This window comes from Puntigrus tetrazona, chromosome 21, assembly GCF_018831695.1.
Source record: "Puntigrus tetrazona isolate hp1 chromosome 21, ASM1883169v1, whole genome shotgun sequence".
Classification (NCBI taxonomy): Eukaryota; Metazoa; Chordata; class Actinopteri; order Cypriniformes; family Cyprinidae; genus Puntigrus; species Puntigrus tetrazona.
Window position 1 is genome coordinate 4,179,549 of NC_056719.1, and position 27,394 is coordinate 4,206,942.

At 38.0% G+C, this 27,394-nt stretch overlaps 1 protein-coding gene across 1 annotated transcript in view; it reads left to right on the plus strand.

Annotated features, from left to right (window-relative positions):
* Positions 1-27,133, plus strand: part of LOC122326660 — a 99,895-nt gene extending 72,762 nt beyond the window's left edge. The window contains exons 4-6 of the mRNA XM_043221736.1: positions 21,878-21,961; positions 26,490-26,579; positions 27,008-27,133. Coding sequence (XP_043077671.1) covers positions 21,878-21,961; positions 26,490-26,579; positions 27,008-27,112 — 279 coding nt within the window. The 3' untranslated portion in view covers positions 27,113-27,133. The remainder of the gene's footprint in view (positions 1-21,877; positions 21,962-26,489; positions 26,580-27,007) is intronic.
* Positions 27,134-27,394: the final 261 nt, after the last annotated feature.

Genomic DNA, 27,394 nt, shown 5'->3' on the forward strand with positions numbered 1-27,394 from the left:
TCTAACTTGCAAATTATCTTTGTATAAGATAAAGTAGTAAACTTACTTAGAACCCAGACCACAGCAAATAACAACTGTATTGTATTTGTGATTCCTAGGCCAAACAAACATAATATGCTCTCTAAACGTATCACTCTGGTGCTCAAAATGATCAGATTTGTTTTCTCAGTGTGAAACTGATCAGCAGAGTGGTGCAAATACAGATGTGACTTTGGCATTATCATAATGAAATGTCCATAGAGTGGAGTAAGAGTGCCTTCTCCCTCCAAATCTCATCGGATGTACTTCACAAGTATAAGGAACGGTTGTTTGAGCATAATGGCGCTTTGGTATCAGCCAATTGCATGCCTCTTTTTGAACACTTTGAAATGTCTGTCCATTCTAGTTAAAGGGTGTGGTAGTAAAAATAATATTTATTTTTATTAATTACTTTGATAACATCATCAAATATATTTTGATTCGGCCATACGTCAATGATCTTGACCGCTGGCTAATTGGGAGATGTCATTCTGTAGCAAAAGGTTATAGTCTGAACTGCCTTTTCAAAATAAATTAATCGCCAAACTAAATGATTGGTTTTCATTTATACTTGTATATATTTCTGTTCCAGCCACTCCTGAGTCTCAGCTTGAATTATTTTTTTCGTTCTTGTCTCTCTCCTAATTAGAACTGGCCTCGTATTTCTCTTCATTTTCTTCCGCCTCTGGCCCTCTGTGTAAAAGTTTCAAATCTCCACTACAGAAAAAGAGTATATGCACAGTTTTAATTATGTAATTGCCAATTTCATACAACAATTTATGTACACATGTATAGAGTTTCCTAAATCTACTGGCTGTAGCTGGAGAAGTTTGCACGAGGAGGAGGCTCAGTTTGACAACCTGGGCGTCCCAAAACATAAATTAAAACTAAAGTGATGGTGCATAAACTGAAAGCACACAAAATTAGCTCATTCATGAGCTTACCATTGTGGGTCATGTAAAAGAATTGCAAAATCACACCAAGTTGTCTAGACTTAGCAATAAACAGAAGGCAGATAAAACTTCAGAAATAATCTATAGTTACTTTACTCTGGAGCATTGTTTAGCTGCCTGAGAAGCCTCTAAAGTTGAATTGGTTGGTGGTTTCTTGCCTTCTCTTGCCAGCGCTTCATGGCCAGCATTATCTGGCCTCATCTCTCCGTCAGGCCATCCACTTCAGCTTGTTTTAGCCATCAATCCCGAATTCTTTCACTGATCTCTTTGTGCACAGATTCTTCTGTTCAAAGTGAATAGCTATCTGATCTACAAAGATAATTGGTTTCATATGTTCTCCCTGAAAGACAAATAGCTTAGTGATTTGTTACGCTGATTTTACATCCTATGGTAAAGGACTACTACTCCAATAAGTTGGGTAGAGGTGCTGCAGTGTTTTTATTTTACTTTGAAACTGTATCTGACAACGTTGTGGAGCATTTCCTGATCACTTGCTTAGTACCGGCAATCCTTCATTCAGCTCCTGAAGACAGAGAAATACAAATGCAAGTAATGATCCCAATATCATAAAATATGATATAAAGTAGGTAGAGCTTACCTATGCGGTCCTCCAGGCTCTACACATCGTTTGTGTTAAGTCCAGTTGACCCTGAGGTTTACTTAGAGCTCTCTGCATCCATTCCTCTCTTCAGCCTATCTTGCCTTTCCTCTCATCCCATGACAAAAGAGGCTAACTCAGCATAAAAACATTCATTCCTATCCCAATGAAATTGTGTTACCTTCTTCCAATTATTTGACATCTTTTTGCCACAGCTGCTTTTGGGTATTAAGTATATAGGTGCTTCATTTTAAGAAAGAAAATATAAATCTTTAACTTCATCAGCAGCAATTTATGAAAGCAGTAGTCATTAACTGATGCCGACTTGAGTGCCTGCCCTGAAATTTAAATGAAATTTAGGCTTTAAACAGCTAAAGGAGTTAGACTTGTCTACAGCAGCTTAAAAGTGCTAATGCAGAAAATAACACTGTCATTAACTACATCTGGATAATAACATAGGCTTACCTGTTTAGATTTCAATGTCCTAACTTTGAGGAACTGATATTTTTTGCTTTTGAATATGGTAAATAATTCAATTTAGATTGGTATGTACGCTTAAACAAGTTTGTATTGGATAAGATAAAAACTGGGATAAACAACTGCCTTTTTCCTCAGCACTGCGAGTGTGTTTGTGCATATATACGTTGTCATGCGTAGCTGTAAGTTAGCCAACGTTACGCATGTGCAGAATGGAGCGTGTTTTTTGTTTTTTTGTGATAGCGCCATTCTATTAGTCAAACTCCTACTACAAAGACTAGGAACCGTTGAGATGAATATATATATATATATATATATATATATATATATATATATATATATATATATATATATATATATATATAAAACAAATACGCATCTATAATGTATTTTATTTCAGGCTTCACATTGTGAGCTTGCAGTTATTTATTTTCAATATATGAGGCCCAATACATACAGTACAATAATTCAAATAATGTTATAAAATAAATGTAAAACAACAAGGTTAATTCAAAATATATGGGTTAATACAATAGTTACACACTCTGCACGCACAACCAGAAACCCACGTTGTTTTCAACAGTAACTTGACCATACTGTTTTACTTGGAGTCACTTTAAGAATAAAGTGCTGCAACTAATCTCTAATCTGCATGCGTATATAATATAAAATGAGAACGATGTAAAGCCATTCAGCACACCCAGATGTACTGGTGCAAATACGCGGGCCAAAATCCTGTCTTTGTTTGTAAAAGTCTGATCTGCTCATGAATCTGTCTGACTAACAGTCTGCATCAAATTCTCGGTACACATCAAATTGAATTGTCTAGGCGCGATTTTGTAATCATTTCAACCGATCGCTAATAGATTCAATCAGGCGCAATCGATCGTTCACCTCTGGCTAGCAAACGAATCATTCTGTCATGCCGTGCGTAGTGTAGCGGGCAGAGGAAATTAATTTGAAGTCGAAATGAATGACCGTTCGGGCATTTAACAGCCGTGAGATTTGCCATTATTTCAATGGTAATGGTTGGATATAAAAGACTGGATAGTTTGGTGATTTGTGTATGTATACTTCTAGTTTCACTATCGTAAATACAGCTTGATAACATGCATTGATTATTATGTTAAACAAAGTTTACCTGCTGAAGCCAGTGGTCGGCATGAGCAGAAAAAGTTCTGAAGCTTTCTTTTCCTGACTTTTATAAAATTAGCCTTGTTTGTGACCTTCCTGACTAGCTTCAAGCAAGACACATTACTTCATCGCCCAGAGTTCATGAATGCTTTTTCTAGAGGAATTCTCCCCAAGGTCTGTATGCATTTTAATGACTGCACGTCTTTATGGAACTGTTACTTATCTTTGCATTTTACTAAAACTCTGAATAAAGAAATTTACCCGCGCAATGTCTGAAAAAGATAAGTTAATGAGGTTCAGCGATTTATAGAGAATTTCCATGGGAAGAAGCAGTTTATATATAGTACCATTCTGATAGAACCAACCCACCAAATTGTGAGTGTTGTATTACAGTATTATGTATTAGAGACTATGAAATTTGGGAAATGTAAAATGTTTTTGTCTTCTATTGTCTAAAAGGCATGAGAACAGTTCACTTACCTGTAATCTGTACAACATTTTTATGTCTATTCTATTAGATGTGAGAGAGGAATCTTGAGTAGTTTAGCAGTGACATCAAGCACTGTCGTATGTAATCAAAGCTAAAATAAAAGGTACCCACACTTTTATTAATTTCAAGAAAAGGATATATAGAGTCTGAAATTGTGATTTTAGGGAATTATTATGGAGATTTATTTGTAAATAGAGCTTGTTTCATGTGCTTTATTGACATTTTGATTAAAGTGTTTCTTTTTTTTAAGGAATTGGAATGCTATATTTTATCTTCTACTTTATCGCTTTCTTGCTTAATTTCAACTGAAGTACACTGCCTTGACTCAGTACACTGGGGTGATTGTGAAATGTTCATTCTGTTACTGAATCTTTGTCTCACGCTTATAAAATAATGACATTTATGATTGTCTATAGATTTAGAAGGAAAATTTCTAGAGTATGAGAATGCTAACAGTAGCCTGCACTTTCTGCATCCAGACTACTTCCAGGTGGAGATGTTACTTGTATTACAAATTGTATTGTTCTTCTTAGATACTTGTTTTATTAAACGTGGTTCTTATTTTGTTAATCTATAGCACACAGTGCTTCTTACCAAGGCCTGCAAACAATGATATACAACGAAGAACCATTCTCACTAAGAGTGAAGATCATATATAAAGAGTTAGTTGAAATCAGTGAGTGAATCTAACTAAATGGAATACAGAACAAATGACTGGGCCACTACTACCTGCAGTATTATATTATATTACTGTATTATGCAGATGAAATTGCATCTAGTTTAATTAAATGGAATTTCATTTTTATCCAGCATTTATGCATTAATTTAATCCGTATAAGACAGCAAAGAGACAAAACATTAAACAATAAACAAATGTTTCTTAGCCGCACTGGCGCTGTCACCAAGAGGAGACTTTGAGGTTTTGCTGCAAAGTGACAACCCCATGTGTTTACTCAAACGCCTACAGTTGAACGCACTTTTCTACAATGAGGTCCTCAAATCACAATACAACTCTCGCAGATCAACCCCCGCATCATTTATGTGTGGGCATTGAATGAGATTGAGCTACGTATAGGGATATTCTTCTCTGGCGCCACACTCGAGAGCTGTATAGTATGTCATATAGCCACAGCATCAACAGCCATGGTACTGTATGCCTGCTGAGAGTCAGTGAATGAATTGGGGTAGATGTACTTATGTTTGAATAGGTTTTTAATTCTAAATTTTGTTCCCTTAGTTTGCATTTGTTTGGTACCTTGCATGTCTCTTATCTGATAAAATCAATGGAGTTATGGAGCCGATGATCTAATCTAGGTGGGGTAAATTAGGGATATATAAAATGTGCAGAGCTGTAGGTCTCAGGAAAAAGTTTGTAATGGACACCCAAACTGGGTCCTGGAGTTAGCTCGATTTAATTTTAACATACCTGCAGACACCGCCCTCAAGGATCTAGGTTTGACAGCCCTGTTTTAAAACTACTGAACGTTATTAAAACATAAAAACACTAGAGTGTATCTAGGAATAGTTGATTTATACAAGTGTTCATAGCTGTATGTAATGAAAGCGTATGGGATCATTTTGCTAAGTATATTAATTTCTTTAAAGTTTCATCCCCTTTGTTAGGAGTGCGAAATGTAAAACAATATGTTAATCGCGAGCAGCCGAAACCATGCAGACTAAGGGAGGAAGACAAAGTGTTGATTACAGCAAGAAGTCCCGGAGGATAAGACTGCCGAGATCAAGAGTAGCAACCAGTTACCAGCAAGAGCCTTGAATGAATCTTGAACTGAATGTAAGCCGCTATGCTTTGAGCGAAAAGAAGGATGAAAGTGAAGGATCTATTCCTTTGCCTTTCTTTTAAAAATCTCATTAGTTAGTATTTATTCAATACCTTGTAGATTTTGTTGGTTGATTATTGAAGTTATTTTGACGGTCGATTTGCAAACAAACGGCTTTATCTCTCCGTCTCCTTTCGCTTTAGATGGTTAATGATTAAGCTGTTTCAGATAATAGACAATATTAGTAGAATTTTTTGATGCAATATGAATACAATACGGAGTGTTTACCAGTGCTTCTAGATGACCAATGCTGCTCATGTAACATTACGCTATATACATTCAACACAATGCCAATTTTATCTCTGTTCAGGTTCACACCTCCTCTTTCCCTCTTCCATCAAAGACTGACCAAGGTGTTCATATACACGCTTTTCTAGTCAAGTCTGTAATTTTCTTTTCTAATTTAATGAAAGTAAATAGATATTTTGTGCATTCTAACCAATGCATCTGTATCTGTGAACAAGACCCTCTGAATCTGGTTTAAAATGAAGAAGAACTAGTTACAGAGCCGTTTTGCCACTTTTACAAAATGTTGACCATCGTTGTAGCCTTCTACTGTAATATAAGAAATGCAATCTAAAAAAAAATTTCTTTTGCAATATACAGCAAACCGGATGTATTACATTTAGTTTACTGTTGATAATGCGGAATAATTTATTTTTTCTTGCCATTATTTTTAATATCATTTTTAATGGCCTTGTTGCTCATAAGGCTTTTTCGAATTATCACCTGAAGGCATAAAGACACTAAAATAAGTCCGCGGTTTACCTTATACGTGTGTAATTCAGGAGGAACTGATGCATTCAAAATATTTTCAGTCCTAAATTAGTCTTTTCCCACATGCAAAATAATACAAGATATTGCTAGTTCTTCAGTCCTGACAAAGAAAAAGAATAGCCAAGCGGAACAAGTCTGTTGTCCTCTAACATAGATCTACATTTGACTCCGACTAGCCTCAAGTATAAGTAGTGTAGGTTTTATTATAGTTCTCTCTATATTTAAACATATCAAAACTAGTACTTCATTCATAGAAATACTCTGCAGCATATGTCCCCTGTCTATTTTCTATTGCTCTATTTTTGATTTATCTTTTGTCTATCTTATTTGCCAGTATGTATTACTCTGTAAAAGAAGTGATTGTTGTGGGAGCTGTGGTGAGGGGAAGATTTGTATAACACATACTCTCTGTCTTTGCTGTTTGTGTTACAAAGTAGGTCTATACTGTATCTTTCAGCAAAGATACACACTTTGAGAAAAGGCAGCTTTCTCTCCTCTGTTTAGTTTTTTGCTTCTTCACATCTGCAGCTTGTTATAAATCTCGATAGTACTGTCATGGTCTTATTTGCACTAATCTTTCTGTTAACTCTGCCAGAAATGTAAATAGAGATGTAATAGAAATATACAGTTTTCTTAATATTATGTTGGGTTGCCAATAGGCTGCAGTGGCGAGATGGTGGTAAGAAGACAAGAAGATATCAAATAAAGGTGGTGAAAGAAATACGTATTGGAATAAACACAATTGCGTGCACCTAAGGTCAAAATTGGTGCAATTATTTAGTTTAGAGATTATTCTGGAATTTTGTATCAGTTCACTTGATGTATTTCAGCTTCTATTGTGCTTATTGGCTACTAGCTTGTCCTGGTCACTTGTCACTTCATAATAATTAGTCAGTTCAGAGTTCTGAATATGGCTAACTATAGCTGGCCCAAGCAAGAGGTGCTGAACTGTATGCAGGTGGCAGGCTTGTAGGATCTTAGGAGCAGGCAAAGGGCAGAGCAGCCATTGGTTACCAGGAGCTGGGGCATTTCTCAAATCCTCTTCAAATGTGTATATAAATGTGTGTGTGTGTGTGTGTAAGGAGTAGAGCAGAGATATGATATATATATATATATATATATATATATATAGAGAGTATATATATATATATATAATATGGGAGAGATAGAGTATAGCATGTGTATATGCATATGGCATGCACATGCATATACATATACGTATATGCAAGGTATATGTGTATATATGCATGGTGTGAGGAATACACTGAGAATGTTCTATGTAATGTGTTTGAATACTTTAAAAGCAGACTGACAAACTATGAAATTATTGTTTAAAGCCTTTCAAAACTGTGTTTACAGCACGAACTTAAGAGCTTTAAAAAGTCTCACATACAGTTAGCTCTGGTAATCGAGCAGATTGATGGTCCATGTCCATTACAAAAACACCAGTGCACCACCCAAAATTATGATCCACATGATTAGCAACTACCATTATATACCTATTATAAATATCGATCATTATGGACATAAGGTAGAAATAAACTATAAAATTTATGATAGTATCAAATCAGCATCTAATTAAATAGCTCACAAGATGCCAAGATGCCATGATCAGTAACAGCATAAATATACTGTTGGAAGACATTTGTTCATTTCGATAAAGTATCAACAGTGTAATGTGCGAGCATCTGAGCATGTAGTGATTGCTGGAAGTTGGAGGGTGGTAAAACTCCAAACCATCTACTTTAAACGTGAACAACTAATTAGCATAGCTTGACAGCACAGCAGTGAGCCAACCATCCAGTTGGCAGCACCAATCTAACTATATCAATTATCTACTGGCATGGCAATGAACAAAACTGCAAACCCAAGTCATTGGTTTCAGTCATCCCAGCCCGGTCTTTGCCGACGGTTAATGGGTGTTATTTGAGTGAGTTTTATAGGTTATTGGAAAGGTAGACAAGCTTAAAACGAAGCATCCCAGCCAAATCTGAGCCAAGACTCAGCCAACCAGCCTAGGTTTAGTCAGGGTTTTTTCAGGGTACATATAACCACCTCCAGTGTGTTGCAGTTTATTGCAAATAATTCAAATCATAAGAACATAAGAGTTCATTCTGAGAAACTTACGATTATTTTTTTTTTATACTTTATTTTGTAAGTATGACCTAAATGTTCAGATACTTTTAAAGAGCACCACTGTCTGTTTGCACCATTGTGTTAGTATAGGGAGATGTGAGGCTGTTAGTCTGATTGAGAGTATTTCTCAGTACATAGATTAACATGGGATCCAGCACAGCCGTCAATCTCAGCAGCAGGAGATGCCAACGTGGCACGGGGCTCTGGGAAGAAGGTGAGTAGTCTAAATTCTTAATGGTTTTTTGCTACACAGTACAGTCCAGTAGAAATGAGGAGCCTGTGAGCACAAGTAAGTACCATTCACAGAGACATATTCACGTAGCTTCAACATCTCTAACTACCAATCAGAGTACAATGAGCTGTGCCAACAACCCACCCCACCAGCCAATGAGGTGTTTATGGCTACAAAAGAGGAAAATGACAGATAATGGACAGAGGGCAAAGGTAAATGCAGGTCCTATCAGATCATCTCAAAAGGAAATTAGTCCTCCCTTGAGAATAGACATGCCATCTTAAAACTGACGACTGTAGAGGACTGCCCTGTGCTGGGGGTGGGAGAGGAACAGTAATGGCACTATGCAGGAGTAGGTTGAAGTTAGCAAATGAGCTGAGGGAGACTAAAACACATCCTGCATTGGGAATCTGTTTCCTTTCTTGCCCCAACAAGACCTGTTTCCTCACAGAGAAGTACGGCTGGGACAAAACATCATGCTGTCTATAATCCTCCCACGCCCCAGTGCACACAAACTGGATGCAATCAAAAGACATCCCCACACCGCAGAACCCCACCTCCTCACCCAAGTGCCCAGGGGACAACACAGAACGCCTATTGCCTGTCTTGAGATAACGCACAATTACAGAGGTAATGTATAGTACACAACATTTCAGGTGCACACAGTCAGATAACCATTTACAACCTATGGGAAAGATAATATGGTGTCTATATAAGCTTCTGTGAAGAAGACTAGGAGAAGTTATCTTTACATAAATTCTCTTATATACTTTAAAGCTTTATAAATACCAGGTAATTTAAAATTTGTTATTATTCATTCAAATGATGACGGCCAATGGAATGGTGGCACTGGAATAATTTATCTATCTGTAATTTAAAGTAATAAATAAAGAGCCGTCGCAGAAAGGTTCCAGGTGTGTAGTTCAGTGTACTTTGAGGAAGAATAAAATATTGGAAAAATAGTCAATAAAAATAATAATAATAAAAAAGTAATAATAAAATAAAAGTATTGGTTTACAAAAATGACAAATTGATAATGTAAGAAGCAATAAAAATACTATTATTAAATTCTCTACTAAAAATTCATTATTTTATTGTAACATATTCAGAAACACATGCAGTGTCGAGGTTTATAAGGTTAAATATTAAAAAATATATTTTAAATATTATCTATATTATGCCTTTATATATAAGTAAATACTATATACGGGCCAGCAAAAACCCTAGATTATGCATCACTTAAATACTTCAATAGCATTACAGCAAATGATTAGATGCATTGAACTACTTTTGCAGCATTAGAAAGGTCAAGTATGAAAAGGCAAATGATTTCCATACATCAGTGATGGGAGTGGTTTCCACACTTACTGCTCAATGTGTGTGTGGTGAGTATGGGATACAGAGAAAGCCTGTGTGTGCACTGTAGGAGGAGCAGAGAGAGTATATCGAGGAGCATGCACCCTGCGACCAGGGGTGTGAGAGAGATGAGAGAGAAAGAGGAGTGCAAAGGAACACACCGCTCTGCTGCACCACCCTAGAGAGCCCGAGACGTCTTATACCTGTCTGGACTCTGTTCCAGCCTTAGGCTTGCAGGGACATACATGTACGTGAGATACATGCAGAGCCACACATAAACACACACCCACAGACGTGGTGAAAGTCACACTGCCACTCCTGGCAGCCGGTGATATAAGGGAGCGGGAGCGCTAAGGGAGAAGAAGTAGAGGTGGGAAGCAAGTGCGCAAGGTACAGCAATGCAGACTATGCTTGATATGAAATGAGACTGAGTATAAAGAGGATGTGTGGTGGAAATGCTGTGCCGTTATGCTCATATGTCGCCTTTCCTTGGCCCAGAAACAGGAATTTGGCGCCTGGTCTATTCTAGCTTGGAATACTGTAAAAGAAAGGCAAGAGAGTGGCCTACAGGATATGTGTAATGCATCCAGATGTGTAGGTGACATTTGACCCGGGCAGCATTTGGAGTCAGGTGGATTATGGTGATGTCTTTGTTGCTTAGCCTTCTACAGAAGTTCAGAGGAGGTAAACACGCAGATAACCTTGAGGACATGGAGCTGGATCCAGCATGCTTATTTCTGGGGCCTCGGCAACAGCTGGCTGAAGGTCAGTATGAAACACTAAGCATTAAATGTGCCACATTAGGTTTTTTCTACTCCACCCAGTCGTCACAGTCCCCAGCAAACACACAGCCATGAAAAGCACCCCTCCAGTTCATTTCAAATGAACCTGCATAATGGAGCTCCTTTTGTTAATAGATATTACTCCTTTTTGACCATCGCTTGATTTGTTGTCTAATGGCTCATTAGTTCCCTGGTTAATGCTCCATCCTGCTTGTAAGCGCTTTCACTCTGTTATACATGGAGAAGTTGTATTTATTAAGCTGTGTTTGAATAGTCTGTGTTTTTCCAGAACTCGGCTCCGGCTGGGCTGGCACCGATGCAAAAGGCAGGTTGACTGGCCGTGACCGAATCCGCTAATGTAGTGTAGCATGCAAACTAGCTGGAGACCTTGGCACATACACCACAGTGTGACTGGGTAGTATTATTTATTCTGATACAGCAGACCGTTTCTGAGATTACAAGATCTCCCAGTTAAATCTACACAGATACACAAAATAGACGCTAGAGCTGAAACATTACATACGTGATTGGCAACTGCTGTGTGTTTGGTATTGATAGTTTATGCTGTAAGAAGCAGAAGATTTGAGTAAGGAATGTAAGCTTAAGACTTCCACTGCATGTGCCTCATTACAGTGATGCTATATTTGATCCACTAACTGTTATCGGTGCTGGCTAAACACAACCCAAAAGGCTAGTAATGCTTCATTGCCGTCATTCCGCTGTTACACTTTCAAACTGAGCTTCCTAATGTTTTTATCTAGATACAAAAGCTACATTTGGAGATTTTTTTTTCTGCTAATTTTAAATCTGAAAATCTGAATATGATGATTATGATAAAACATAACGTACAGATTTAGGAAGGTAGAATGCAAAATTATAAAGAGAAATGGAGAGAGAGATGATGTCAAATGAACAAGGGCGGTTTCTTCAGGTTACGATGTGGTATGACCTTTAGCCTCCCCTCCTCTAATGACATCTTGCTTTTACAGAGGAACTCTTTCCAGGTCCAACAAGAGCCAATGTAATGTTAAGTACCAGGTGTGTCATATTATGACTTATCCCAAAATCTCAACGATCCACATGTCACATTAGTTCATCTTATGCAGCAACAGATTAATCACCATGTGCCTTTAGTTTAAAATGTCCTATAGAGATTTGGCACTAAATTTCCGAATTATGTTAAGGCATAGTGTGATTTGAGGATTTCCAAGGAGCAGGTCATAAAGTCCGGGTTTGGATCAGATGGCCTCTAATGCAGTGCTTCGGTTTTGTTACAGCGCTGTGCTCATGCCAAATAACTGCACAGTTGGTGGCATGAGAAAGCCACAAAACGCCCGATAATCCGCTTGATCTGCAGCCTAAATCAGTGTTATGCAACGCCCACAATATCATATGAGATTGATTTTAGACTTAGAAGTCTTGAAGGACGCCTATAATAAAAGATTTTCAAGGATTTTCCCATGCCATTATTTTTAAATATGAATTTAGATGTTTGCTTAGAGCATTAAGTTCAAACTTTGAAAATGTACTTTGTAATTTTAAAGCATAAAAACAGTTACGACTGTTTTTCAAAGAGGCTCTGAACTGGTCCGATAGTCCTCTCACCACTGGCCATTGAACAAAAGCTGCATCGACTGCCCAAATTACTGCAAATATCTAAAGTGCTGAGCCAAACTATTTTAAGTGGAATGCACATGAACAAGTGGGTTTTGGCTGAAGTTGGAAATTCTCTGAGATGAGGGGATCATCTTAAAATAAAAATAAATCTTAGAAGGCACCAGCTATGGCAAAACCCACTTTTATGTTGTTTGAAGCCACATGTCGTTGGCAAAAGGTACTTACAATCCAGCTATATAAGTCTAGCTATATAAATTCATTTTTGTGTATTTAGTGTTTTATTTTAACACAAACTGACACAGTTTAAGCACAATAAGAGATGAAAGAGAGCTTAGTTTAGTACTGGACATGTACCATGTCAGGAGCTGCTTGTCAGTATATGCGCTTCAGAGTGCCAAGCAGAAAACATACATCAGAAGTCAAGCTGTGATGGTGCTGGCACAGCCCTGCTCTGAAAAACGTGGGTGGGAGCTCATTGGCATTTAAAATTCAATGTACAAAATAGCGATTTTCAAAATGATAGCCAAATGATCTGCGTGGGGTGTTTTGAGCTGAAGCTTCGCATGGCGCACACTGTGGGACATAATTTGAGACTTATATTGTGTCTCTGTAAAAGGGGGAAATAGGGATGCACTTTGAATTTCTGAGCACTGGGATTGGTGGTCCTCTGTGTTTCATCCTGAAAGCTTACTCTGTTAAGTCACTGCCCTGTCTGCCCTCTTCCCCTGCAGCTGGAAGCAGGAGGCCCAGCCACAGACCTGGCCTCACGAGCCCCACCATGTGAACCACTACAACCTCTAGAGGAAAAGAACAGAGCTCTTAAACTTGAGCTTCAGCTAAATTTCAGATTAGCACAAACAGCAGCACAGATCTCTGGTAAGTCCGCTCCCGCCGTGTCTTGCTAAGCTATCTGTTCAGTTTTTTTGCAACAGTCACACTTCTAGACTCTCAGTGCATGTTGTCTGAAACTTCTCCTCATTGAAGCTTAATGGTGAGGAGTAACAGTTGTTTTCTGTAAGGTAAAATGGCAGGAAGTCCCTGAATTGTACCAACAGCAGTGTGATGCTGGATGCTGTTGCTCTGGCAGCATGCTTCCACCGGTGAGGAGAGTGACAGGTTGGCAATGGAAAACTGACAGACCAGCACAATGGCTTCTCGGTTATAAGCTACTAGTTGCAGCCAGACTAATTGGCTCAGCTGAATGTGAGATGTGGGTGACATACACAACTGAAGCTGAGCTTGAGCACCGCCGGGAGAAACATTGTTGTACTTTTAGAGCATACAATTTCAATTTTACCTGAAATTAAGCAAAGGAGCCTTTTTTTAACTGTAAGGAGAAAAGCGTGATGAAAATCAAGTCATCAAATTTCATTACCATCTTCTTTGCATCTTTGAAGAAACTGACAATCTTCCCCTCCACAGCCGATTGCATTTCGATTTTTCAGTTGGTGACTATCAGCCTGATTCAGACCAGGCTTCAGAACTTGGACTCTGAAGAAACGACTTGAACCACGAACCAGAGATTGTAATATTTTTCTATAAGAATTTCGACATGAAAGAGATTTGAAGTTGGATGGCCTAATTTATATTCAACATTCCTTCCTTTCTAAAAGTATAGGGTCTATCAGAAGATGTGGAGCATAATGTCTATTGAGCAGGATTAATTCAATCTAAAAGCTGCAGTAAAGAAATCTAAATGCTACTGAAATACTTTCCATTTTGAATAAATAATAAATGCAGATTTTTTCTATTTACTAAAGAATCCTGAAAAAGTATCAACAAGTTTCAAATAAAATAGCAAAGAAAACAAATATGCAACCATGAGGTACACCTTTATGCCCTTGACCAAACTCTTAGCAATAAACCTAACACACAAACAGCCTTCCAAAAGCTATTTCATGCAAACCCGCCCGACGCCCCTAACTGGAAAGAGAGAAAGGAACGCCAAGTCCGCCGAAGCTGGCACTGGTTCAGATTTAAAATGATCACACCTCTTCATTTTTATTAAATACAGTTGTGAGTAGTGTTAAAGCTAGGCTAATATGCTGTGATAGTTATTGTGTAGCAGCGAGTCCTGTGGCTGGTTGTTGAAGTACTCATCTTCTGAATTTGATATGCGTGTGAGTGAACCTCTGTGGTGAGGAATGACCTTCTGTCTCTAGATAAGTGTCTCCGCGCTTGTCATGCGTTTAGACTCATTTAATTCTCATCTTTTATGGTCTTGTTTGTTCAGAGGAGAAGTAAGGCTGTGGAAACACCATGGTTTGTAAAGTATAATTAGTTTCAATGAATAACAGCCATGACGCAGTAATGATAAAAGAAGAGTGGTTATAGAGTTCAGACAGAGGCAGCGGCTTCCATTTAATTAGCTTGTTTGTGTGAGCAGCTGTAGAGAATTTAGAGTGAGTGAAAGGTGCACACAGCGTTTTTCTGTAGAAGATGTTGCCAGTTGAAAGAGAAGATAGAGGCTGGGCTCTGATTTCTAAGGCGGTGTCTCTTTGGCTAGAATTATACTGAGACAGTGATTCTTGCTAGCTGGGCGAGGCGTTGCTGTAATTGGCTTTCCTCAGCTGTCACTTCGACCGCTGGGAGCTACTTGGAGCAGGATGTCCATCCCATCCGCATCCCCCGTCCCAACAGTTAGACTGACCACAGCCAAGCATCGGCTCCAGCCGGATATATAAACACTGCCGAGAGTCGGTCGCACCTTGTTATTAGCTATCTTGTGCTGAAATGTGACTTCTGCATAACACTGTATTTGCTCGAGAGTGTCATCTGAAATAAAAATACATCCAAAATTCTAAGGAGAATTCTATGATTATGATCTTCATAGGGTCTAACTCAATCTTGACATAATGACATACGTTGTCATACGGCACAGCTTTCGATTTCTTTCTTTGTATCAGCAGCCAACAAGCTTGCTGCTCAACATTTATGAAACCTTCAGTTCCACCTTCACAGATCCGCTAAGGCGATTATTCATTTTATATTAGAGTATGGGATATGGATGTATTGTAAAAGTAACCAAGCAGTGGGATAGGGTATATTTGACTTACATCTAACAAAGAACACATACTGTCATGCTCTTTATTTTACTGAAACGCTCTGGAAGGCTGTCACATGATAGAACTGCACTACTTGAAAGTTAGATTTCAACATGCAGCAATATTAAAGTCAATCTGATATAGATATACTTATTCTGTAATGAATAAATGAAAACTAAATTCAGTAGTTGTTTGTAGTAGTATAGGAATTTTGTAGTATTATAAGAATTAAAGAGAGAATAAATCATTTGAATTTTTATAGCATTAGCCGATTTATTAGATTATTACTTTTTTAAATATTCACTTAGATTACTAAAAATTAATTATTTATGCAACGTTTACATTTAAAACCACATTAATGTAATAATAAATATGTAATACTAAATGATAGTGATTTATTAAAATATCTTTAGTAATTGATACCGTACTGATATCTAACCCAGTTAGTTGGAAATATTTTGCAAACAAGAAATATTAATCTGGTGTCTATCTTGCTAATTTGCGCCTATTTAATCAACTTTGCCTCATTTCTTAGAAATCCACACAGCATTGTAAAGTCATATATGATGAGCATGATTTATTGTGTGGGAAGGGTCATTGCACTCAGTTCTCTGAAAGCATTTCTTCATAATTGATTTCTGTATGCCAGTTGCTAAAACAGAGATGAATCACTGCTGCAAACGAAAACCTGATTAATATTTACTCCTCTGCTGCTTAGAATTCCCATTTTAGAGTTGGTACTTCCATGACTCTGGTATGGAAGGAGAGCAAAACAAACAAAACAATTGCAGGGAAGATATCTGAGGTTTAGTTTCTAGAGTAGATATCCTTCTGCTGTTCCTCTGAATTAGGAAGCATCCCAAGATACTTACAGTCAAAGGGTTTAAAACTAACCAGGTCTCTGCCAGCCAAAGTGTTAAAAACAGCGAAGTGCAACGGCATTTTCCACATCCAATTAGACACTGAGATCTTACGCCATTGTTCTAATTTCAAATGTAAATCATCATTGGCTAAATATAGTTCAGCAGCAAGAAGACATTTTTGCGCGTATTTGATGTGTCTTGACTAATGTCTGTCTAAAGTTAGAATCTTAAGAGAAGCTTGTCAAGAATAAAACCAGCCAAGGAAATGTAAATAGTAACCATCCCAACTCTCCCAGACCTCTGAGAGTGACCCCACTGTGCCAACCTATCCTCATGAAATACAATGGTTTTCTTGTGCAAAAAGATTAGTGACTGCAGATGATTTCCTAGACACCCATTACACTTGGCATCCATTTTACTATCATGGATAGGTGAGCAGTAGAAGTAGGTTAAGACTATGTGACCCAGTGTATGGAAGGGACTTTTTCTTCACCTTCTGAAGTAGAATCAGAAAATATTTCTATACCATCACCTAAAACTAATTTTTCCCCCTTGCCCATTGGTAACAAAGAGAAGAAATCCTTATTTTGAAACTTCAGCTGCCACAAAACCATGACATAGTGTTAAGTTTTAATATTCAGTGTGCTTGCTCTTCACTGTTTCTGTAATGTATATGCACTCCTTTTAACTGGAAATCTATATATTACCCCATACATATGAATCCCACAATTTTATCTACGCTTTTAAAAGCTTTTGTGGTATGATGCTTCAGATCCATTACACTTTGCAGTTCCTATTTCGCACACGTGTGTAGATTCTCTAGAGTGAGCCAAAGCCGCATCCTGCATCATTTATACCTAGTCATGTTTGGCAAGAGGTATCAGTCTGCCTGCAGGGTTCGCCAGATGTGGGACTCCTTTAAAGCAGTGCTGATTACAGCAGGGTGGAAAGAAAGAGGACGGTACCTTCCAAGCAGGAGTAACGAGAGCCTCTATACATGATGCGACATGATATAAAAGTAGAGCATAAAACAGTGATATTATTGTTTAAAAATGGAAAGTTTCAAATAGTTTGAAAGGGTAAATCTTTATTTTCTGGAAAACAATATCAGATTTACCTACAATTTAATTTTTACAGTTGCAATTGATCTGTTGGTTTTCTAATGTTCTGTAAATAATTTAATAAATTATTAATAATTTATGTGATGTACTGTGTATATTATGTATATATAAACACACACACACACACACACACACACACATTATATAATTTCTCAAAATATTTACATGTATATACATTTATATGTTTCTATTCAAAAAAAAAAAAAAAAAAAAAAAAAAAAAAAAAAAAAAATATATATATATATATATATATATATATATATATATATATATACACATTTTGAATTTTTAATACATTTTCAAATATATATTTCTTTAAATATATAAATTTATATAAACATAATAAATATACTAATTTTATTCTAATATTTTATATAATGTTTCAAATACATTAATACTGTTAAAGGGATACTTACCCAAAAATCTACATTTTGTCATTAATTACTCACTCTCATGTTGTTCCAAACCTTTGTTTGTCTTGAGAACTCAAACATTGGGGCATTCATCAACATTCAGTCAACATCAGGCGCCAACCATTCTTACGGGTACATACAAGCCAAACACATGTTAAAGATTTTTCCACTCATTAGCTCCACTCCACCACTCCCTGTGTCACTTCCACTTCTGCATGAAGGTTTGGTACTGGCAGGAGGGATCACGGTTTTAGGAGTTGCCGCCCACTCAACAGCCTATTTCCATAATTTCCCCCCACTTCCTCTCTCCTCCACCCGCATTCAGCATCAGTCACTCAGGGAGGGGATGGAGGGCAGACTGCAAAGCATGGTGCGGGAGCACTGTGCCTCTGCTTCTGCAGCATGCAGCAGGCCTTGTAAAGAGAGGAGGGAGAGCGAGAAAGAGAGAGAGAGAGAGAAAGCTGCCAGCACGCTGTCTGACATTTGTACGCCCAGAGAAAGCAAGACAGAGGAGGAGAGGAAGAGTGCAAAAGGGAAAGGGAAGGAACATTTTCTTGAGGTTTAGGAGCCTTTTGGAACTGGGAACTGAGACGGGTAAATATTTCCTCTTCTCATTTATCCCTTTTGCTGCACCTTTCTGTTTCTCTCACTTTCCCTTCCTCTCCTACAGCCTGGCTGTGTGATTCCAGCATGTGTTTCTGCATGAGGAGATGTGCAGCATAGTAAATCCTCTCTCTCTCTCTCTCTCTCTCTCTCTCTCTCTCTCTGTCTCTCTCTCTCTCTAAGTATACATTCTCATAGCTAGGTATTGCCCCAGTTCATACATCATGTATTTTCATACTTTTAGATGCATGATGAAGGATGATGCAAGAACTCGAGTGATTTTCATCAAGCATGATAATAGATCAATGGTTCTCTTTTTAAACATGTGTATCTATTATCAAAAATACACACACATGCACCACCTGCATTGTTACTCTACTGCATTTCCATGAATTTTGAGGCAGCGGGTTAGAGATTTTCTAAACTGTGTTTTTAGGGTTGTTGTTTTATGGGTTGTCCTGGGTCAGACTTTTAAAACTGGAATGCCCGCTTTCCCACCGCATCTCGCAGATTGTCATGGTTACAGCGAATCCTGCCTTAGCTGAGTGACACTTGCTGTTCAATAGTTATTGATTTATTTAAAAATACCCCATGCCCTGTGTTCTCCTTCTGGTCCTCTTACAATCCACTCAGACAGTCATGTGAATAAATGCATTATTTGCTGTTTCAGTATTAGAATATGTCAGTCAGCACATTGTCTCAATTAAATGTATCTTCATGCGCTCACTACCTTTTAAACGGATGTTATTATGTGAAAGACCCATAATAGTCCTTGTAAATGTACAGTACATCATTAGTTTTGCATTGTATATTCCTTTGGAAATGTAAATCTTAATGTAAAGTCCTCCGTCTTTGTCTTAATTAAGTGGCCCTTTGCTTCATGACATTTTCAAGAGTTATCATCCAAAGAAGGGCTTCTAATACATTAAGCTAGTGTACATTCAAAGTCAGTCAGGATGTTCTCATGCCAAACCGAGCCTTGAATCTCAGCCAGATTCATCACTGTTTCTTTTTAGGATAGTGGGGGAAACAGGCTTAAATGACAGTACTCTAATACTCCAGCTAACAAGCTATCCTGAGCTGCCTCTAAATCCATGATGCCGTCAAAGTGATTCAAAGTGGCCTATTTCTAGTGATTAATGCACATAAATGTTGAGAGAAATAATAATTCTTGATAGAGTGCTACAGGAATGTGTCCTAGAGCCTGAAAAGGAACTGGTTCCATTGTCTCAAAGTCAATAGATTTCTGTGGTTAAATACCTAAAATAAGGTCTATGATTAACACAAGCTCAAGATATTTTCTTGCTGTACTTCTGGCCATGTTTTCTGCAGATTTTGTTTTTATGCTTTTGTCTTTAAAAATGGAATTCTAACAAGTGGCTAAATGGGATTACGGAGGCTTTCAACTTTTCAGTTCAAAATTGACTTCTGATGATTATCCTGACAAACCAAAAAAAAAAATATGAACTGTAAACCTTTGTTTGTCACAGAGCTTATTTTTTTTGCAATTATACAATAATTTTTTTGTGGGAATCAGAATGGTGTTAACTTATGGCTTGGTCTGCAAAAAATATGTCAAAATACGGTAGTATGGTAGTACCCAACAAACATGGGTTTCAAAACTGAAAGAAAAAATGTCATACAGGTTTGGATTAAATTTACTACACATTTTTAAGTGAACTATTCCTTCAAATTTAGTTAAAAACAAAGAGATTCGCTGATAATCACAGCTCAACCAACTCACAGGCTTCTTGCACCAAGAGTCTTAGGACAGGCAGAATGCAGAGCCAGAATAAATCAATCACCATGTTGACATCCTGAGCACTGTAGCATCATTATCACACCCCATGCATATATCTCTGGAGTTCGCAGGAGGAAGCTTCCACCACCATATAAGAGTGTCTTGAGAAATACAGGGAGTCTCTCTGTGCAGCATTTAACAATGAGTTTGAGATTTCATTTAATTATTTTATCTTTAACTGTTCTCTGTGCTTAATAGCATCCAGTTCCAGTTATGACGTTATAGAAGCACAGAGGAGGCAGGCACACAACAAATGTCTATTTTGAATTCCCATGCAGTGTCCCTTTAGTCCCTACTCCAGAGATTATCTCTCAAAACGTGTAGGAGAGAGTCCTGAATAATCCAACGCTTCCTAGAAACCCTTTTCAAACACAGACCCTCCGGGGCATCTCTGCCCCCATTTCTCGCATAAGACAGATATATAAATTGATAACGTGGTTTCATTGGAGTCATAACGGTATCTTTCATAATGATAGGGCAAGCGAAACCCGAGATTTCCTTCCTATAGAGATGCACTTCCTCCCTGTTGAAATGTACCACGCCATGGTGATTCCTTTCAGGGTGTACAGTTACACATGAACCATCTTGTATTTTCACAGTCTTGGAGCGTTTTCAAGTGGAGGTTTGCAGCACCCGCGAGTTTGGTTTAACAATGAATTGTGAATGAGTGCCAAGTAGGCTGCTCATTCTCATGGTTAACGTGCTACCTGGATGAGTAGGTTTCATAGCAACCCCAGAGTCCCTCTCCCCACTGTAAACGCAGCATGAGTACCTGCAATGGGTATACCGCTTGACTCTGCCAGGAATGATAGTGTCATTTTGCCAGTCAAGCAGCACGAGGATTTCACCGTGACAGTGTTAATAGCTCAGATAAATGATCTGCGCTTTTGTCGCTCATCTCATTTAATAGGAGGTGTTGTCTTGGGTGTAATGAGATTGGTTTGGGGTGAAAAAGCCTCTGTTTTCTAGGAAAGCTCAGCTGTGTAACATGTTGACACAGATGAAAGCGGTTATTACTTCCACACCACTAGGTTTGAGCTCCCAGCTGTTCCTTCTATGCCCTGCCTGAAGAGCCCTAATGCTACGCATGGCTGCTTTAAAACACCCATCGTTAGGTGTCACACCCCCTCACACACTTGCAGAGCTTTTTCTGGCATACCATGATGCATTCTTCATGCTAAATGTTCTATCTGACACTGTTCTTGTAATACTGCTCTCGAATGATTAGTATGTACTGAGTTTGGCCCAAGATGCTGCTAAGTCATTAACAGTATCTGCTGAGGATCAGGAGAGCTCATCTGTCTCATGTCCTCTAAAGTTTCAGACAATTTCTAGATGGTAATGTTGCTGTCACATTTATAACTGAATTGTAATTTGTGCACCAGTCGCATAATAATTTGGCTTTACCATACGTTTTGTTATTAAAAAAAAGATAAAAGAAGATATTACTTGAAACGTGGCTTTAGCTGTTTGCTGCCAGAATCTGAAATCTGCTTCAGTGCAGTCCTTTAACTTAAATCAATACGTTTACTATATCTTCCATGCATTGTGTTATAAAATATGTATTTAAGTATTGTCTGTAAATTCAGTCATTTTCTTTATTTTTTGTTTTTCATCATTCTAGGAGTCAGAGGTCAACGAGCGGAGGAAGAGGTGTCAGATCCTTGAGAGAGAAGTGAAGAATAAGGCATTAGAATGTAAGACTTTGGTGAGTATGAGCTATGCCGTGCATAAAATCACGGCTGATAAAAAGTAATATGTGTTCTTCTAATGCACTCCATAAAGTATAAACCACAACTGATACACTAGTCTATACACTTTAAAGATTGAAAGTTGTTATTCTGGGTATTTTTCTGGAATGCTTGTCCTTTGCTAAAGCTTTTAATGCTCTTGATGAGGCAATACTGTTGTTCAAGCACCTTTGCCTTTGCTAGTCTTTTCAAACTTGTTTCAGACAAGTTCTGAGACACTCTCTAGTCACTTATTAGCATACCACTGAGGGGAACAATTTGTTTTGTTTTATTTTTCATTTGAATTTACTTTGCTTTTATTTAAAAAGGTTACCTGCTACACACTCAGAATAGATATTTTATTCAGAAAGTATTTTATTTTGTGTATTTTTTTTCTTTTCATTTATTTAATAAATAATTATTTTAAAAATACAGCTAAACAATCAGATTTGTATCTTAGTATTTTATTTTATTTACTTGTTTCAGTTGTTATTCTTAACCCCAAAACCAGATTTAAAGCATAACTGTCAAAGATTTGCATATTGATTTTAAAAAGTAAGAATTTAAAGTGAAGAGTTGGGACACTAATCTAAAACATACTTCGTTCTATAATGGTCTACATGAGAATACGTCACGTAAGACACCCAACATCTCTTTATTGTTTGTATGAATGAAGCTACCACACACCACCTCATTAGTGGAGATCCTGTGGGTGTTTAATGGGAAAGCACAGGAATAGCATGTCTCATCTTAAAGTACGTGCTCTTCGGTGGCAAATACTCAAATGTGCCTTCAACATTCCTGTGAACCATCTTTATCCTTTTATGTCAACTATGTTCATTTTAAAAACCCTTGTGATGTAATTAAAGTAGCACGCTTAGCCCAACAGTTGATTTACTCTAATCATTTTCATGAGCTGGGGGGCGTTAATTAGCATGTTCCATGAGAAACGTGCTTTGAGTCTTGTAGAGATGCCATGTCAAGAGGTCACAGAGATGGTTGCTCTAAATAACAAACAGCTGTCTAATTGGATCAAATCTGTCTAAGGAGCATTTTTCCATCATAGCGTGACGAACAACTGAAGTGTCTTATTTGCTTATTGCGCGTATATACATTAGTGCAGTGACAGGATGAGAGAGGATGCGCCTCCTCCCGACCTCCTGCAGCTGTCATGGCAACAACCACCTGCTCTCAGCGGGAGAGGAGCCCTGAGCTTCACAGCAGGATCAGAGGCTAAGATTTCTGTTTGTTACAGGTACAGACTGGAGATGTCACCTATGATTGACGGATCTGTCACTGTAAGCTGCATGTTAAAGAATTGAATGTATTGTGGGTGAATAAAACGTGCACAGAGCAGACCTGTTTTAGTGAGATGTGGTATAGTACCATTACCTTGGTATAGCTAAAGGAAGGAACTTTGATAGGACTTGGCTTTCTGTGCTCCATCAGAAACTGTTTTGGTTATTTGTTCGGCAAATTTGGTATACTTTGATGCCTTGTTACTTTGTCTAAAGCATTAGAAGCACAAATCCCACACTCTTATGTGATGAGCTCAGTATAGAGTTTGTGGATTAAAAAAAAAACGTTAATCCAAAATGTAACGCAAGTAAAATTATATTGCATAGAATTTAAAAATAAAAGCTTTCAGAAGAGCAAACAATAGTCATGAATAAAAAAAAGCAAAAACAATACTAGAATAATAATCAAACACACATTTTAAACATACAGTAAGTATGAATCAAACTTTAAATATGTGTATAATCATATTGCACAAAACTAATTAATGCAAAACTTTTGACTTTGACACAAAATCATGTTTTCCTTGGTTATATTTCTCTTTTCTAAAATTTGCTGTATGCTAATGCAGTTTTTCACTTTACTCTCATTTCTATGTTCTGCACTTCTGAATTTTGTTTGATAACTGAGTATCTACAATAAAAATGAACCAAGCATGACGTAAAAAAAAATTCGTTTAATTTAACTTAACTGAAATGTATTGAGAGAATCTCTTCAAAGGATGACTTGACCCACAGATTTATCGTGTATCCCAGAGTTCTGTTTCTCCTGTTATACGTCTGTGGTTGTATAACAACACCCACACACCCTATATACATCCACGATGCTGCAGTGGCTGGCCATGTAAAGAGCCTCATCTCAGTGAATGTTGTGGAAGGATGAGCAAAGCTTTTCTGAGCAGCTGCAGAACCAGGGGCCAAACTGGAGGGTGGGGATCAGGCAGCCGTGTCTGCTCGAATTAGTCCATTCTTGTGGCACGCTTTCTCTCTCTCTTCCCAAGACCGCCTCCTTCTCTACGCCGTTCTGCTTCTTGATCCATCCATATGGAAATCAGAAGAAGGATTCCTGGGTATGATACGTGCCGCTGCCTTAACTCATATCCCTGTGAGAGTTTCAGTTGATAATCCCATGGTAGTCTAATCTTTACCACATTAAAGCTGCGTTTAATCAGCCGTGACTGCGCAGCGAACTGCATATTTTTTACTCCTGGTTTCAATGCGCAGCCAGTTCAGCGGACTCTTATAAAGGTCCCTTGAGCAGAGGTTAAAGACTGTCCTTTCGTATGAGGTAATAGAACATGATGGCTGAAATGTTCCCAAATGTATATGCGGATATGCTACACGTGATCCCACGGAGGTCTGCTGTGGTCACAGTTTGCAGGCAGCGGAGTATGTGCTGCCCTTGTGTGCAGTAGCTGTCATGTCCGGGGTGAGGCTGTGGTTGATAGACAGGGCTTCTGACAAGAAAGTTCAAATGCTCCTCTAGTTGCTGTTGAGCAAACCTGCCACCTGATATACTGTGACATGTGAGCCAGTAAGGACGGGACAGGATGCTGAGTCAGAGACGCTCAGAGTTCAGACGGTGTGGCGCTTCAAAACTTCACTGTGTTGAATAGGCAAACTTTCTGAGCTTCTTCTCATGCAATTATGGGTAAATATAGTGCAGTGAGATACAAGTTGTCTGTTCAGAAATGAGAGATGGTTTTCATTGCTTTTCTAATTGTGAGTTCTTTTTTCTTCTTTTTTTTTTTTAAAGGGGTGGTCAGACTGGCTTGATTGTGTCTATTGGGTGCAGTCTAACATTTTTTTTTCTCTAAAAATGCATTGTTTTTCCACGTAATTTAGCTTTATTCCACACTGCTCTGTCCTTTCTCTTATGAACGAGCTGATCATTTCCTGCTTTTATGAAGCCTCTCCCTCAGAAATACGCAATGGACTCTTATTAGTTAGCTTGCTGAGAGAGTTATTATTGGCTTAACCACCTCTGGTGTGTGCATCTAAATGTCCCGCCCTTCACCTCAGTTGCATGTATTGTCAACAGTGATATAGTCTATATCAGCTTATCTTTTTGAGCCTGATTGAGACGCAGAGGATGTTAATGAAGAGGATCATGCAGAATCTGTTGTCTCATACTTTTCAAAATACTGTTATTTGAAAACGATTCTGCTTTAAATTATAATAATTTTAATTAGTTAAAAGTTGTTTTTGAGGCATTAAACTGACAGTATTTTAAAACAAATTGTTAAATGTTCAACTCTTCAACTTTGCATATGTGTTTATGCTTAAACGGCAGCATTAGACACTAACTAACGTTAAAAACTCCCTTAATGTTATTTATACCTAAAGTTTGTAATTTTTAAATTCTATAAATTCTCACCCAAAAATTAAAATTCACACTCAAGTCATTCCAAATATGTAAGACCAAATTTAGATATTTCTGATGAAATACAAGAACTTTCCAACCCCACATAGACATCAACACATGTAAACAATGGTCTTATGGGTTTCAAACAACATGAGGGTGAGTAATTAATTTATAAATTAATATATAATATATATAAATATATACATTTTTATGTTTTTAAACATACGTTCAGTATGTAGAGACATCTATAAGCAAGTTATTTGTACATTTGTACAAAACAATTAGACTTTTTTGAACCAGTCGGCACTGAAGCATTTTCTTAATGGTGTAAGAATGGGGCGGGACTCTGTTTAAGTGTTCGGCCAATGACAATGAGGAAGTGTTTGGGAAAACAGTTTGAAAACATTAATTATTTTTGCAGTTTCATTTAGTGATGCTAGTGGCAAAAAAAATTTTATACACTTCAGAAAAGAAGCATAAATCCTCAATCCAATTAAAAAGGTAATCTACCAACAAATTGAATCCTGGTCTGTGGTAATTGCTGCATAGTGCCATTCTCCATGAAGTATTGATTAATTTTTCATAAGCGCTGTGCTAGAGGTTTTGAGATTTGGGTGGCTCTTTAAACACAAACACTGATGAATGACAAATCTTCATTCCATTATATAGGCTAAAGCGATTTGTGCTTTCATTGACCATGGGTTTATGAATTATCTAATAATATATGCACCTCGTTGTACAATTTGATAAAATAGTATTTCTCTGCAGTTGCACTTCTCGTTAGACAGATAGATAGATGAGTTAATGACAATGAGCTGACTCCTTTTATCTTTGTCCTCTTGGCAGAAGAATGAGCTTCAGGATGCTTTGCTGGAGAGAAAACGGCTCAATCGTGAGCTGCTTAGTCACATCCTGAAGGCCACACAGTACGAGAAGGTAAGAGATGGTCAGCATCACACGCCAACTGAGCTCATCAAATCAATGGCTGCTCATTACAGGGCTCTTCTAGGAACATGTGCCCAAAGGGCTCTTCTCTACATCTCATTGGCAGTATTGATCTTACGGCATCCCTTTTCTAGTCAATATATCCACCTTGTTTGTTTTGCCCAGATTTTCTTCAGTGACACTGAATAGGGCTTTGCCTGTATGCATTTATTAAGGTTTGAAATCGCCTCTTTGATGTGACAAGCATGCCCAAATGCACATTCAAAATAATCATAAATTGAAAGATTAAAACTTGATCACACTATGAAGGGAATCTGTTAAGAAGTGGATATTATTCTAAAGCAGGACTGCTGAGAGTGGCATTTCATGGCACTCAATGTGTTAATAGTGTCTTTTTTTTTTTTTTTTTTTGTGCCAAGCCGGCGTGCCACGGTTTGGCAGTCTCTTTCCGAATAATCCACAGGCTGCTCCCCTCCTCTAACAGCAAAAAGGGCCATCTGTCACAACCCCAGACAAGCGTCTGAGATAAAATGTCTTCTGTTTAATCAGGTAGTGCTGCCCGCTCCCATTCCCATTCCCTCAGTGATCAAAGGCTCATTTCCCAGCATTCAGCAGCGCTAACAAGGCTGAGGAGAGTAGGTAAATAACCCCAAGTGGGACGGGTCAGTTTGTCGCGCGCCGGCACCAGGCGCTAGTCTCATATACCAATCCTAGATCGATACGAGATGCGAATCAACCTCCCCGTTTCTCTCAGCCTGAACGGATGAAATGTGTGCTAATAAATGAGAGAGTATGGGCGTGTGCCA